At 43.1% G+C, this 15969-nt stretch overlaps 1 protein-coding gene across 1 annotated transcript; it reads left to right on the top strand.

The window, feature by feature from the left end:
• Window positions 1–3852: 3852 nt before the first annotated feature.
• Window positions 3853–15394, top strand: LOC115826974 (guanylyl cyclase inhibitory protein). The gene is made up of 5 exons (XM_030790929.1): window positions 3853–3923; window positions 4371–4503; window positions 4587–4736; window positions 4958–5063; window positions 15270–15394. Exons 1-5 carry the CDS (start codon window positions 3853–3855, stop codon window positions 15392–15394), a joined length of 585 nt encoding a protein of 194 aa, XP_030646789.1.
• Window positions 15395–15969: the final 575 nt, after the last annotated feature.

A 15969-nucleotide genomic window follows, 5' to 3' on the forward strand; every position in this document is an offset into this window, starting at 1 on the left:
TGATGACACAACAGCACTGAAGATCTCCTTGAGGATTGCTAGGGACGGCCCTGTTGTCACTGACACTCTAAAGAGTACAGGGCACCCTAGACGTTTTGTTACGAACCACAGCAGAATGGCGGGAAAGTGGATGGTGGGCAGACAGTCAAAATGTCTTACAGGACTACTTGAACTTGAGAGACTGAGGATCACCATTCAGCCTGACATTTTTTTCCTCCTTCCCTGTTTGTGTGTGTGAGTGTGTGTGTGCGCACGTGTGTGTGTGTGTGTGTGTATGTGCGTGTGATGAAAAACAAGGCCCGTTCTTCCCTTGTACACTCCACTCAAATGTCACATTGTGCTCTATTCAAAGGGCTTTCAGAGAGCTAACAGTGAATTCAGAGGCTCCTATACTTGAGAGGCCTCTCCGAATCATCACTGTCCAACCGTGGATCAGCAAGGGAAGAATTACAGAGAATTTTTGATACAATAACAACAACAACAACAGCAACAAAAATTATCTTTATGTATCAAAGAATCTATAATCATTGATTCACAAAATAATTCCATACGTCTCAGGGAGCCACTGGAACCCTCTTATTCCACCCACTCTGGATGAATATGTTATGTGCATCCTCAGAAATGTATGCATATATTGCAATGGTTTGATGATGGTGGCAAAGAAAGACAAAAGAGTCAACGTTGAGAAAGCTGATTGGTTGATCTCCCCTCCTGACTGTGTTTTTGCAAAAGAGGGATCGCTGATCATTAAATATCCTAACGTTTTTGGTTTATCTTAACTCAGCCTTGACGCACAGAGAGAGTTAAGTTCGAAAGAAAGCTGCCCCCTCCCCCTTCAAAAAAAAAAAAACAACAACAACAACCAAAATGTGTTGAAAAGCTTCATTCTGGTTGACCGTGGACCAGAATGAGACTCTGCATGCTCTAGGAGCTACAGGAGAGACCAGCTGTCAGAAAAGAGCTGTTAAACCAGGCTTCCTGTGGAGGGTCACTTTATGTTGTGCTGTTTCTGTTGTCCATACTTTACTAATCAACCCGTTATCCAGCCTTTTTTCCCCCTCCTCCTCCTCCTCCTCAAGTGTGTGGATTACCTTATGTAACCCCACTGAAATATGTCAGTCGTCTCTCTAGAGAAAAGCATTTTTGTTTGTTTGCTTGTTTGTTTGTTTTTTTAAAAAAAACAACTTAGGGTCTTGTTTAGCAATAGAAATGTTTAGTCAGTTGTTTTATCCATGACTTAAAATGTTTTGCTTGAATTCTGAATCGAACAAAAAATATGTTTGGACTGAGTACAAAACTTTGCTTAGTTTTCTGTAAAAAAAAAAAAAAAGAAGAAGATATATAGCAACAGTGAGTTACTTTCAATAGCAAACGTTGAAACTTAATAAAATAGATGTTTGAATTAGTTCTCTCATTCCCAGGGATACCAGCCATCAGAGCTGGCTTCAGCTTACACAGGTCTAATATAAGTAAATGAAATGGCCTTATGGAAAGGGATTTGTTGTAGGACATACCAAAGCCATGCTGTTTGAGAAGGTAACAGATGTTCTCAAATGCAATGTATCCTTGTGTCCCTAGAGCAACCTACTTTTATTTTGTTTCTTCAGTCTAAGGCAAAGCTCAAGAAGTTTTCAGTCGAAGACAAAAAAGAAAAAAGCGACAGGTCATTTTTCTATACAGCCCAACCTCCTAACCTGCTTCTGTAAGAAGTTATTTGCAGGCAAAAAAAAGAAAGAAAGAAAACCCTACTCAGCTTGTCTGTAGAAAATGATTTTCTACACGGTCCAAAAGAGACGCCACAGGAAACCCTGCATGGTGGTTTTCATGAGACACAACTTGAGCCAGACCGTTAAGGATCTGTCACTTACGTCACAGCATGCCTGGCTCTCAGGAAGGTGAAGAACGGTGAATGTCAAGGAAAGGCCTTTTTCCTCAAGCCTGCTCAAAATATATATATATATATATATATATATATATATATGTGTGTGTGTGTGTGTGTATTTTTATCCCATGGGATCAATCTGAAGTGCTTTTGTGATGATGCAAAAGGCCTGTGTCCAGTCACGTTGAATGGTTTCCTGTCTTAGCCAATCAGAAGCCTGGTGCAGTAGGCAGTGGAGGTTTGTGATTGGCGGCCGTGGCCTTAAGCACAGGAACAGCTGTGTAGTCGACCCAAACGAACAAGTGATGATGAGCGATGAAAACGTGCCATAATTATGGGCTGGTCCTACTGAGAGGCAAAAAAAAAAAAAAAAAAAAACAACAGCAAAAGAAAAACTATTTTGTTTTCATGATTAAATCTCTTTGTTTTCTTCACATCTATGTACTGTAACTGTTCATCATGTCCCTTCTGTAATGTACCTGTCTTATATGTGAGTATGTGCTGTCCCACATCAGTCTACAAAGACACTAAGCAGATATCAAGTACTGTACTTCAGTTAGCCCATCCCTTTACAGCTGTAGTCCTGGTATCTAACTTGAATAATTTTGAGTACCCCCCCCCCAACCCCGTGTTTCCTTAAGTAATACCCTGCATGCCACCTTTTGTGCATCCTTTAATTTTGCTTGCTTCAGTTTTTTTTTTTGTTTTGTTTTGTGTTGTTTGTTTTTCTATTCATCCTTAGATTTCTAAAGGTATTGGATAAAGGTGTTGTTTGCCTTACAAGATGGACTTGGATACCTATTTTTTTCTCTTTCTGTTTTGTTTTTGACATAGTACATGGACTATAATGAGAAATGATGTCTGTTGTGATGGTATATAATGACTGTTCACCCACTGGGATAATCTTGCACACGCTGTTCTCCTCGATCCTCGCATCTGGTCATTTTTGACATGAGGGAATATCAATCGGGTACAGTTATGCAGACTGCAGTCCTGAGTATATGTTTTTTTCTGTCTGAGCTCCAGAGAGAAACTGCCGGAATAAAAGAAAAAGAAAAAAAAGACATTGTCCGTGCCAGATTAACCCCCCCCCCTCCCCCCGACGTCTTTTTCCCCCCCTCCCTCCTCTTCCCTCACCTACCCAATTTGTTCTAAAGCACTTAACTGTGTGTGAGGCCATTACTGCTGCTGTCTACAGGTCTGGTTTTGCGACAGAAGCCGTGGCTTGCCAGGCCATCATGTATACAGACTCTTAAATAAACATTAGTTTCCTGTACCCTGTTGTGTGCTCTTTCTCTCACGCATGTCCAATCCAGGTAAACAGGGCCTATGTGTTTACCCAGGCAACTACCTGCCATAGCCTACATCGTCGACAGATGATAATTGACTTTGTTTTTTTGGGTGCATTTATAACTGGCACAAATACTTCTGTCATTGGCTGTATATATATATATTCCTTTTTCCTCTCAACGCAGACCTAATGCTGATCACAATTTTGAATGCGAGGGCTAACTTTTTTTGATTCGCATGAATTAAAATTGGCCTGAAAGGCAGACTGGACAAGCGGCCTTAAGAACAGATTCTCGTCTTTGCTGAATCTAAATTTAAGTTTCCTAAACACATATGAAGTCCTACCTGCAGATTTTCAATTGGATGTATTTTGAAGACGTTTCATCGCGCGCCTTCATTCGTGGACTTTGGCCAGTGGTACGCATTACCATAAAACAGCGAATTCACGTTCCCGAGCACACGCCGGAGGGCACGGCCGCTTTCAGATAATTAGTTTTACGTCATTCGTCTCCCTGTATCCCACCTGCTGGGAGATTACTTTTGCCTAATTTCACAAATGCAGGAGGGTGTTAGTAAGTGTGATTAAGTTTGAAGAGGGTAAGCTGGGATCTGGGGTATGCATATATATATGTCAGCGTTCATTGATTGTGGGTCACTGTTGCTGTGGGTTATTGTTGAGAATGGGGCAGATTGCAAGTCTACCCCATAGAGGAAGCGGCACGTATGTCACAGAGCTGTATGAATGGTTCAGGTAACGGTATTTCCTCCTACGTTTCTTTTAGTACACAAACATATGTAACAGGCTGAAGAGGAATACGAACGGATTTTCTACCGTGTCACAATCAAGGTGAAGCGCCTGTCATTTTTAACTTTTCGTAGAGGTCTGACAGCACTGTTAGGACTGTATGAGGATTTAAAGTAGTTTCAGTTGGCGACAAAATAACACTACTTCTCCAACAGTACCTGATGGGGCTGACCAATTGTTAGTGTAAATCAATTCATCGCTTTCACTAAGAACGCTCTGTTTAGATTGAGTGACTATGTGATTGTGTGCGAATTTTATGGTCCATTTTGTCCCCTTTTTAAGTAGCCTACTTTTTATCTTGGTCTATAGATTTCGTGGGTAAACAGTCCACAACCATCATACAAGATTACCTACGTCAAAGGAGATTTTACAAACTGTTTGTTCGTCTGACAGGAAATTTATGAACGAGTGTCCAAGCGGTCTGATCACCCTACATGAATTCAGACGCCACTTCTGTGACGGGACGGTGGGCACTGAGTCATCAGAATACGCAGAGCAGATATTTCGCACCCTTGACAACAATGGGGTGGGCATGAATTCACAAGGGTTACTTGTTTGATTCGTTATGACTGTGATTTTGAATTAAAACATTTGGACGGTATCTTGCAGGATGGAGTTGTTGACTTCAGAGAATACGTTACAGCCATCAGCATGCTGATTGAAGGCTCGTCAGTGGAGAAACTGCGCTGGTCGTTCAAGCTCTATGACAAGGACAAGGATGGAGCCATAACACGACGGGAAATGCTCGAGATCATGCAGGTGAGTTTCTTAAGAACACACCTTGTTACAAAAGCAGGGGATTATAAAACACTGGAATTGTTATGGGTACTTCGATGAAGAATTCTGGAACAGTCTCTCCGCTAATGACTTGGAAGAGCGTGAGTATAAATTTCCTCCAAAAAAAAAAAGGATAGTATTACTCTATTTTCACCACTAGAGGGAGACGATGACTCACTTCTTCGGGCATGTCATTTTGGCAGGCTGTATATAAAATGAGCGTTGCCGCTTGCTTGACCAAACCCAATCCCCTGACCGCAGAAGAATGCACCAATAGGATATTTGTGCGACTGGACAAAGACAACAACGGTAAAGCCAAAATTTCAAAAATTTCGTAAAAGTTTAATGAGTTTTGTTACAATATACTATTTTGTCTGGAAGATCTCTCCTGTCAGTCATGCTTTCCAAAAACTTATCGTTACTCCGTTGAACACATCTTTACTCATAATAAAGTTTCTCCATGCAGTATGTACATAAAAACGTTGAAATTAAACAGTTTGTCTGAAAATGTCGTCCAACGAAACACTATCTATTTTAAACACACGGTTAAATTACAGCTCCCAGACCCCGGTTCTGACACATTTAATCCAAATTCGAGAAGGTAGGGGAGTATGAGGGTTGGAAGTAACAAAAATTAATTGATAAAATGGAGGTGATGAAAATGCATGTGAATAGAAAAATAGAACGGTAAAAATGGGTGTGAAATGAAAAATAGAGTGACATGTTATTAAGTGATTTGATTCATTTAAAGCCGATTTGATTAAAACAGCCATGTTTCATTATTTTCATTCATCAGTCATCATGCATGACACAGAATTGCCATTTATCATTTAAGGAAAGTAGCCTCAAGGGTGGAAGAATCAAAAATTAACTGATAAAAATGGAGATGTTGAAAATGCATGTGAATTGAAAAATAGAGTGATAAATTGTCAGTTGATTTCATAAGCTTGACTGACATTTTATTTGATACAGTGTTGCTCTGATAATCAACTCGACTAAAATGCAGCAAGCATTTTTTTTTTACTTCTACTTATCATTTACAGCAATCAGAATCAGAATGAGAAACAATGTCGCCAAATGTACAATGTACACAGGAATTTGAACTGGTGATACAAGATATCAGAACACTAGGGTTGTATATATATAAGAATAATAAAGTAAAAATAAAGTAAAACAAGCAATTTTTATTACTTCCGCCCAAAATGTCAATCAAAAGCCACGCCCACTAACGAACTGATTGAGTTTTTGCTCTCAACTTGCAGGGAGCTAATAATGAACTTTCTCTACTAAAAAAAAATGTATAAAAAAGATCAAAAATGCCCATGCCAACAAACTCTATACACTTATATCTAAATACAACCTTTTCTGACCCTTTCCTCAATCTCCTATTTTCATTCTTACTAAATTATTATTCTTATACCTCAACTTCATATACTTGTATACTCTTCTTATGCCATTGTGTTGTATGTTACTTCAACATTTCAATCCTGGTTGCTTTGTTCCCTTTTCTTTTCACCTATAACCTTTTTTTCTATAATAAATTGACGGTATTTGGAAACACCCTTCGTAGGAGGTGTGTCTCTGTTTTGGACAGGAAACCTTATTTGAATAGTACGACATTGAAGTTGCCATTGTACTTGTATTGTACTTATGTTCTACATGCTATAAATGAAGTTACTTTAAAACGAAAAAAAAAAACTTGCATGTGTAACGGATCTCTTCTCCTCCAAGAAATGGAAGCAAACACAAGACGGGTTCTACCTGTTTTTTTTTATTCTGGAAGGCAAATAAAAGAAAACTTAAATTTCTTCCAAAAAACAATGGTGTGTGATTACCGCAGACCCGCAGCATGAGGAATTCTTCCACTGGGGTACGGCCACTCAGAGGGACCAAAATGAAACTATCTGCGGTAAATCACACACCACTAGGGGGCTCTTAAACACCATTCCTTTACGCTTAACTTTATGAAATTCATATAGCAAATTGATAAATATTTACTTCGTTTTCCAACTCCGTTACATTCACCCCCACTGAATTTCATTGAACTTAAGCATCATGGGCATGGTGCTGACTGAAAGCTCACAAACACACTTATTATCACAAAACAGGGTCACCAATAAATAACAGGACAGCCAAACCCAAAGTTATCCCATAAGGATGAAGTGGTGAAAGAGTAGCGCTAACCTCCCACACCAACTACTGGCAGCAGGATGCCATTATACACCCCACAAGACCCGTAAACACTACACAAAGTCATAGTACATAGTACATAGTCAACTGACTTAGAGAGAGAAACAGAATCCCCCATAGTGTATTTGTTTTGGAATGAACTAATCAACAAAAGGACTTGCCTCCAGGTTCCTGAAAACACAAAACATTGACCCATAACCAGCCCAAACATTATGTAACCACAGTGTAATGTTCTAATACTGAACTAAGAGGAATTTGCTTTCTAATCTCCGAAAGCTGAAAACATTGACCTACGAACGGCCTGAACATTGTGTTTCATATCCGAAAAAATACCCTGTCCAGATATGGTGTATAGCAGTCTGTTAACAGGTCTAACAATACGACCAAAACGGGATCTGACTTGCATAAGTGTGTTGGGATTTGGCAGATTACTGGTAGTGTCAGCTGCATGTGTGTCAGTGCACGGAGTATGAAGTTCATCAGACTGTGCAGGGACAGCAGAAGAGGTTCTCTTCTTGGTTGGTTTTGCAGCACCTCTAGCACTATCAGTCCGAACCTCGGGTCTCGAGCTACTAGACTGAGCTGGGGGTTCACTACAAGATGACACCGTTGGACTAATCTGAGGCAAAGGGGTCACTGAAACTTCGCTCGCAACTGGCTCAGCATTCTCAGACTGGGAACCAGCAGTAGGCAACTGTGTGACCCAACCCAAGGTCCTCTCATCGGAATCCAGCTCTGGGACAGGTAGGGGAGCACATCCATTCACAGAACCAGCATCAGAACCCTCAGGTGTCGGTGAATGTTCTCCTTCTAATGCTGCTGTTACCGCAACATCAACGCCGTTCCTCAAGACATGGTCATTTCCAAATCCCTCAATATTAAACACCTCAACTGCACTGAGAGGGGGCACCGCTGTCGCTGTAGTTAACGAAGCAGCTGATGGCACATCACTGCAGGACCTTGAGGTAGGTGTAGACAGTGCATTCCCCTCATCCACTGGGAGGAAGTTCACCAACATCAATAAATTCCGATGGACCACCTTCTCCTGGCCCGTGGCCGAATTACGGATCTTGTACGTGTGAGTATCAGCATTCCGGTCAACGACAGTGTACAGTGTCGACTCCCACCTGTCAGCAACCTTCCTCTTACCCCTCTCCGTCTTGTTCGCCAGGAGGACCCGATCGCCCACATCAATGGTAAGTCCCTTCACTTTCCTGTTGTAGAGTGCTCTTTGTCTGCCCTGCTCCTTAGCTGCATGATCTTGTGCAATCACCAGTGCCTCTTCCAGGTCCTTAGTGAGAGATGCCACATACTTGTCATAGCTGGTCACAGCTGGGTCACTCAATACCGAACGGAAAAGCACATCCACAGGGAGACGAGGCACCCTCCCAAACATCAAATAGAAGGGTGCATACCCTGTTGTCTCATGGATAGTGCAATTATACAGAAACGTCAGTGTCTGTAGACGCCTAGGCCAGTCTCTCTTCACGTTTGGGGACAGGGCACGGATCATACTGCCAAGAGTTCTGTTAAAACGTTCTGCACTTCCATTCCCCATGGGGTGATAGGGAGTGGTGTGTGATTTCTTCACCCCAGAAACTCGGAGGAGTTCACTGACCAACCGGCTCTCAAAACTTGCTCCCTGATCGCTATGGATCCGTTCTGGGAAGCCAAAAACGCAAAAATATTTGTCCCAGAGAACTCTTGCGACTTGCTTTGCAGACTGATCTCTACACATAAACGCTTGAGCCAGCCGGGTAAAATGATCAGTCACTACTAAAACATCAACTGATTTGTTACTTGAGTCTTCTGCCGACCAAAAATCAATGCAAACCAGCTCCAGCGGCCTGCTAGACACAATGCTTTCCAGGGGAGCTCTATCCTCGGGTTCAGCAGCTTTACTCACAATGCAACGTTGGCAGTGGCGTACATACTCCCGCACATCTCTGTCTAGGTTCATCCAGAAAAAGCGTTGCCTTGCAAGGCCCAGACTCCTGAACTGGCCCTGGTGTCCAGCAAAATCATGCACCCCCTTCAGCACCTCAGGTAGAAGTGACACAGGAACCACAAACTGGAAGCGTTTTGTCCTGGACACTTGATCACGAGATACTCTGTACAGAATCCCATTTCTCACAACAAATTTCTCCCAGTGCTTCAGGTACCGAACAACCGCCACCGGCTCTTTCACCCTCTCCCTCCTAGATGGTCTCCGACGTCTCTCTACATAATATATGACTCTCGACAGCACTTGGTCACTAAGCTGCCGCTCACGTAGCTCTTGTTCTGAATAAGCTGGCAAAGAATCCTGACCTGGGGGCACCATTTGAGGGAGATGATTTAGGACTGACACTGCACGAGTCCTAGCACCAGCTTCCCATACCATATGCGAATCCAAGACAGCAAGGACATCGCTATTGCTCAAAGACAGCTGACTGGCGTGGGGTGGATCACACACTAACTGAGTATGACTGATGTCCTCTGGCCTCCTATCAGAGTCACAAGACCTTCGAAAAATATTCTGAACAGAAGTACTAGACACCTCTTTTACTTCAGATAGGAGAGCCTTGTATGGTTCCCGGAGCAACCTAGAGCCGACACTGGATTTGACAAAAGGCACACGACTCAGGGCATCAGCGACAACATTCTGTGGGCCTGGCACATATTTAATATCAAAGTCGTAGCTCGCCAGCTTAGCCACCCAGCGCTGCTCACAACAGTCAAGCTTAGGTTTTGTCAGTATGTGAGCTAGAGGATTATTGTCCGTCCATACTGAGAACATGTGGCCCTTGAGCCAATGGCTGAATTTATCACATACCGACCATTTCAACGCTAAAAATTCCAGACGATGTGCTGGATAGTTTCGTTGTGACTGAGAGAGAGACTTACTGGCAAAAGCAATAGGCCTGGCCCTTGTTTCCCCTTCCTGGACCTGTGAGAGGACAGCACCAATACCATCTAGAGAAGCGTCCGTTGACAGAATGAAAGGGCGGGTGAAATCGGGGTGGGCCAGGACAACAGTGTCAACCAGAGATGCCTTCAGTCTCTCAAAAGCCTGCTGTCGCTCAGGGGTCCAGTCACCAGGTTTCAACTTCCTGGTCTGAGGCATTGTTAACGACTTCATACCATTCCGTTCTCTTCTCTTCTGACCTTTCAGAAGGTCAAAGAGTGGCCTCGCAATGGCTGAGTAGTTAGGGACAAAGTGCTGATAATAGTTGACCATCCCAAGGAAAGACCTAATCCGTTTCTGTGATGGCGTCACTCCGTCAGATTCCATTAAATCAGAGCTACTCATCTTTGAGATGCTTTCCGTTTTACTTGGGTCCGTGGATACGCCGGTGTCATCAACAACATGACCAAGGAACTGCACAGACCGTCTTAGGAAGCAACACTTCTTGGGAGCCAGCTTGAGATTATGAGTGCGTAGCCTGTCAAATACCATCCCCAACCGATCTAGAGCAGTCCTCTCATCAGGACCAAAAACGATGAGGTCATCCAAATAACATAATAAACTAAGGAAGTTTTGGTCACCGAATATACTAATCATCATACGCATAAAACTACCCGGACTGTTACAGAGGCCCTGAGGTAGTCGGTTGTATTCGAACAAGCCCATAGGTGTAGTGAAGGCTGTATACTTCCGGTCATCCTCATGTAATGGCATGTTGTAGAACCCGGACGTGAGGTCCATTGTGCTGAAAAGCGTGTTGCCTCCGAGTGCTGCCAAACAATCAGCCTGGTGGGGAAGAGGATGTGCATCCTTCAAAGTCCTCCTGTTCAGCCAACGAAAATCGGTGCATACACGCAAGTCTCCATTTTTTTTCCACACAAGTACTAAAGGAGATGCATACTCACTGGAAGATTTTCTGATGATCTCTTTTTCCTCCATCTCAGATAACACTTGACGTAGTTTCTGGTACTGACTAGGGGCTACTCTTCTGAATGGGAGCCTGAATGGTCTAGGATCTGAAAGATGGATGCGGTGTACAAACTCCTTAGCATTACCACAGTCGAGGTGACCATGTGAGAAGATGTCCTCATATCGCACAATTAAGTCAGTTAACTCCTGCTTATACTGCTCAGCTACCTCACATGAGTTTATGTCTAGCTCATTGAGACCAATCGCCTTCAGCCTCTCATCCACAGAAGAACCATCATCGGCGCTCTCAGATACACCAATGGGATAGCTAAGTATTGTGGGCAGAGTTGAGTTAAGATCATCAAGATCCTCAAGTGCAATACAAGGGAACAGGTCTGCCAGTTTGGCATTGCGTCTCAACAACACTGGGCTGCCTGATGTGTTTATCAGTTTCAAGGGGACCCACCTGTCACCCCATAGAGATGTGACAAGTCTGGCCACCATAACACCCCTAGGAGCGGAACGGGATGACGTTGGCTCAGTCAAAACAGCACTGCCTGGAGACACATCAGCGCACTTGTGAAGCTTCCCCCACACCAGATACTCACGTCCAGGCTCGAGACACACAGCTGAATTACATTTAACAGTTCCAATTTTTCCAGGCACATCTTCCCCCCTCCAACGGATCAGACCGGCAAGCATGGATAAAAACCGTTCACACTCAGGATCACTGGAAGCGGGAGATGATACAGCTCTCCAGAAGTTATCACATTGCTTAGATTGACGGAGGATGTGCTTGATGACATTAGTGCCGAGTATTAGCTCGTCATGTTGGCCAGGAACAACCAAGGTAGGTACCAACATTTTAAAGCCATACACTTCCATTAATAAATTAGATGCTGACTTTGGCTTGACACGCCGCCCCCCACAACCCACAAGAACCACATCAGTGTCAAACTTGCTTTGTTCATCGACAACACCTGCGTCTTTTAATTTCATCTCAGCAGCCTCACTAATAGTGCAAGCCATTGATCCACTGTCCAACATGGCACCCAATGTCACCACACCACCGATTCTTACAGGTGTGTAGAAGAGGCTATCACTCCCTCCCACAACATGCATATTCTGATACACGATAGCTTCTGAATCATCAGAGCAACTCTTAATCGAAATGTATGTTTTCTCAGAATCTGATTCATCAATAATTTGGGAGTTTGAGACATGACCCGTACAGCCTCCCACCAAATACGGGTCAGCTAGTTTTCCTCAAGCGTCGGCTGGATAGGAGACTTTTTTGGACAGTTGCGCTTTGTGTGACCAGGAGAAAAACAAAGAAAACACAGTCTTTCTGACATGCAATGTGTGGTGGTGGCATGTGTACTGTCACCACAAACACGACAGGTGTTCCCGCCATGGCCACGCTGAAACCTCGAGCGGCTCCTCAGGTCAGCAACATCACGCTTCGGAACCCTCTCCATGAGCTGTTCTAGCATCTCCATCACGCGCGTCAGTACCTGACCTTCGGACTGCTGTGTGCGCTGCGCTATAGCTGGTGAAGGAGACAGGCAGGGAGGATGGCATGGCTGACTCTGAACTGGAACAGGAGCAGGTGGGAGATCGGACTGGTGACACACTTGGCTGGTGACTGGAGGAGAAAACAATGAGCATGGAACAACAGACTGTTCTGACATATTCTGACCACCCAAGACTGTGTCAGTTTCAGTACTAAGCAATGCAGTGGTATGGCTCCTCAGATGGGTACTGACACCTCCACCGCCTCTATGTTCTCTTTGGTAGTCATCGATCCTTCCTTGTATGTCCTTCGCGCTCCATTCATGAATAGGTTTGCACTTAAATATGCTGGCTAGATCGGGATCAGGGCAATGTTTGACATACATTCGGGCCACCTCCCCGCTTATGTTCTCCATCCGTCTCCCCTGTCTACAAAGGCCCTCATCAGCAAGATCAGCTGCCTTATTTAACCGAATCCAGTAATCAACTGGACCCTCTCTGGGTTTGGGAAGAGTAGAATAGAAGTCTGCAAGCGGGAGACAGGACGATGTCTCACTAAAGTACTGGAGCAAAACACTGTAAATCAGCTCAGGGTTCTGTTTGACATCAAGCGTGTTATCACTACGAAGACTAATTCTAACAATGTCTTTTGCCTTTCCTGCTAGCCTGCTCATTATTTCCTCAGCTTGATCCAAAATGGGGCATTTATGCTTATTGATGCAAGCTCTGGTCTTGTCAATCCATTCCTGGATGGTACACTTGTCAGAACCATCGCCCCGAAATGTATCGTGCTCAGACTTCAAGTGCACTGTTACCTGTGGCACCTCTTGTCTAGACAGCTCTGTCGGAGTGTAACTGCATGTGTTGTTCTGGGTTTCACTATTCGCATTAACCACACCAGCTGACATTAGTTTAGCTACTATAGACTCGCCAATTTGTATGCCTAACTGGCTCACCATACTAGAGAGGTGGTGGAGGGTAGCTGTATCATCACTGGGTGTTGATGTGAATGGGCTTTCACTCACAAACCGCCCAACAGGAGTACCACCCGAGACTTGACCTAACCCCGTACCCCTACCGACGTCAGCAACTGACTGGGAATGCCCAAACCTCCCTCTGTCACCCTCCCTAGCAACACTGCTCTCACTGTGACTGCTAAACCATCCACCCCTCCCCCCTGGTAAGATTGGAGATCCTAGACCTCTCATATCTAAATCAGTGATACGCTCAGGTAGCTTGGCCATTGCACACACATACACACAAAAAAAAAAAAACAAAAAAAAAAAACAAAACGAAATAAATAAAATAAAATAGATACAAAGATTGTCAGACCGAATACAAAATGAAATTCTAAGACAAAAATACTAAATCAGGAAATTAATCACTGTTCTCAATTGTGCACAGTCCTCACACACAATGACAAAATGGGTCTGACCACAACGGTGAACCCGACATCCCCGCAGCAACCACGGTGATCGGCGTCGAGCTGATCGAGATGATCCAAAGGGTCACGGCACCAGTGTAACGGATCTCTTCTCCTCCAAGAAATGGAAGCAAACACAAGACGGGTTCTACCTGTTTTTTTTTATTCTGGAAGGCAAATAAAAGAAAACTTAAATTTCTTCCAAAAAACAATGGTGTGTGATTACCGCAGACCCGCAGCATGAGGAATTCTTCCACTGGGGTACGGCCACTCAGAGGGACCAAAATGAAACTATCTGCGGTAAATCACACACCACTAGGGGGCTCTTAAACACCATTCCTTTACGCTTAACTTTATGAAATTCATATAGCAAATTGATAAATATTTACTTCGTTTTCCAACTCCGTTACACATGGAGCTGAGGATAGAGAAGCGCATTTACGCATTGCAAAAGATGAAAAAAATAGACACCTTATCTCGTAATTACACGAAAAGATGTCATAATAACGAGAAAAGATCTCGTAATTATGACATGAGCATCTTGTAATTATGAAATGTAGCTACCCGATTTGCGGCACCCTCCCCATCTGCGGCGCATGCGCAATATCCGAAGCATGCGCACACTATGTTACATTTTCCAGCAGGCGAATTTTCGGAATGTGTAGTGTGGCTGGGAAGACTTATTCATATTCATAAAAGAAGCGCTGTCTGATTGGCCGATACAACGTTCGAGTGTCGTGGATGTTAGTTATGAATGTTATCAATATTAGTGAGTCATCCCCTGCCACCCTACATTTTGAAAATTCGCTTCTGGCAACGCCAGATCTGTACTGTTCATGCATAATCATTTCACGGCACAAAAAAAACCCCACAGTATTTTCATTGAGAGACAGAGTGTTAGCCTATAGCCTACTTCTAATAATGTTATTAAAGTACTGTACTGCCTTGTTCTGCATAGATTCAGTGCAGTCTAAGCAAGACATTTACTACTGGCCTAACTGTTTATTGGCAAGAACCCATAGTTCACTTCAGGGTTGAAAACCACCAAAACATTTTTGGTTCGTCCATGTATCGCTCTCAGCATTTACTGACAACTTTTAACTTCGTTTGACTCTTTAGGGTTTAATTTTTTAAAAGATAATTAGTATTTATAATTTCAGTATTGTTACTGAGCCACCCTATTTCCAGAATTTTATAGTTTAGTAGATAAGGTGCCACAGATCGGGAGGCCGCCGCAAATGGGGCAGCTACATTCATAATTACGAGATCCTGAAAAATCGATCAATTCGTAAGTGGGCGTGATTTTTGTCATTTTGTAAACGATAAGTGCAAGAAACAGAAATTGATGTAAAGCTTGCTGTAAAGCGTAGACAATAAATGTCAGTCGAACTGATGCATTTTTATGCATTTTCACCACCTCCATTTTTATCAATTAATTTTTGTTAGGCTACTTCTACCCCTCATAGGGGGGAGGGGGAGGAGGGTGGGGGGTAGAAGTCATTAAAGCCTTCTTGATTTCTTTCGTTCTCCACAGCCATTATCAGTCTGGATGAGTTCATTGAGGGGGCCCTGGACGATGAGTGGATACGAGAGATGCTGGAGTGTGACCCGAACACTGTAAAGGTGGAAAGGCCTGTCAAGGGTCATGCAGTACTTTAGGAATCCACGGCCGACTGTCTGTAATTCTACTGCTAGGATCAAGTTTTGTCTTTGGATATTCACTGAACGACACTATTTTACGATAGATTAGAGTCTTGATTTACGGATACCAATGATGGTCATCATCAGTGTTAAATAAGAACAAAGTAAGTTTTAAACAATTTAACAATTTGTTTCCAGAGTGAACTGTGCTTTTTATTTGTGCGTTGTACTGCATTAATTGACTGGATGAATAAAACGAAAAGAACATTTATGGCTACCTTTAATGTGTTTTAGGTTAGGCTATTTTTAACCCCCAAAAAAACTTATTTTAGATTAAATTACACAACTTTAGATTGAGGAACTAAATATCGGTATTTGCTGTAAATATGAGCTGAAGGTCTCCCCGCAGCACTAATGACACAATAATACAGCTAAGAGAACAGGGCTCGATTTTAGAATTCATGGGACGATATGTTCTGATGTCCATTTACTGAATTTATTCATAAATCATGAGCTATAGCTCATATTCTGGTTCGCTAATTTATGAGCACCGAGGCGTAAATTATGAGATGTTCGAATAGTCTACGCTCATT

The sequence above is a fragment of the Chanos chanos genome, chromosome 13 (assembly GCF_902362185.1).
Source record: "Chanos chanos chromosome 13, fChaCha1.1, whole genome shotgun sequence".
In the NCBI taxonomy this organism is placed as follows: domain Eukaryota; kingdom Metazoa; phylum Chordata; class Actinopteri; order Gonorynchiformes; family Chanidae; genus Chanos; species Chanos chanos.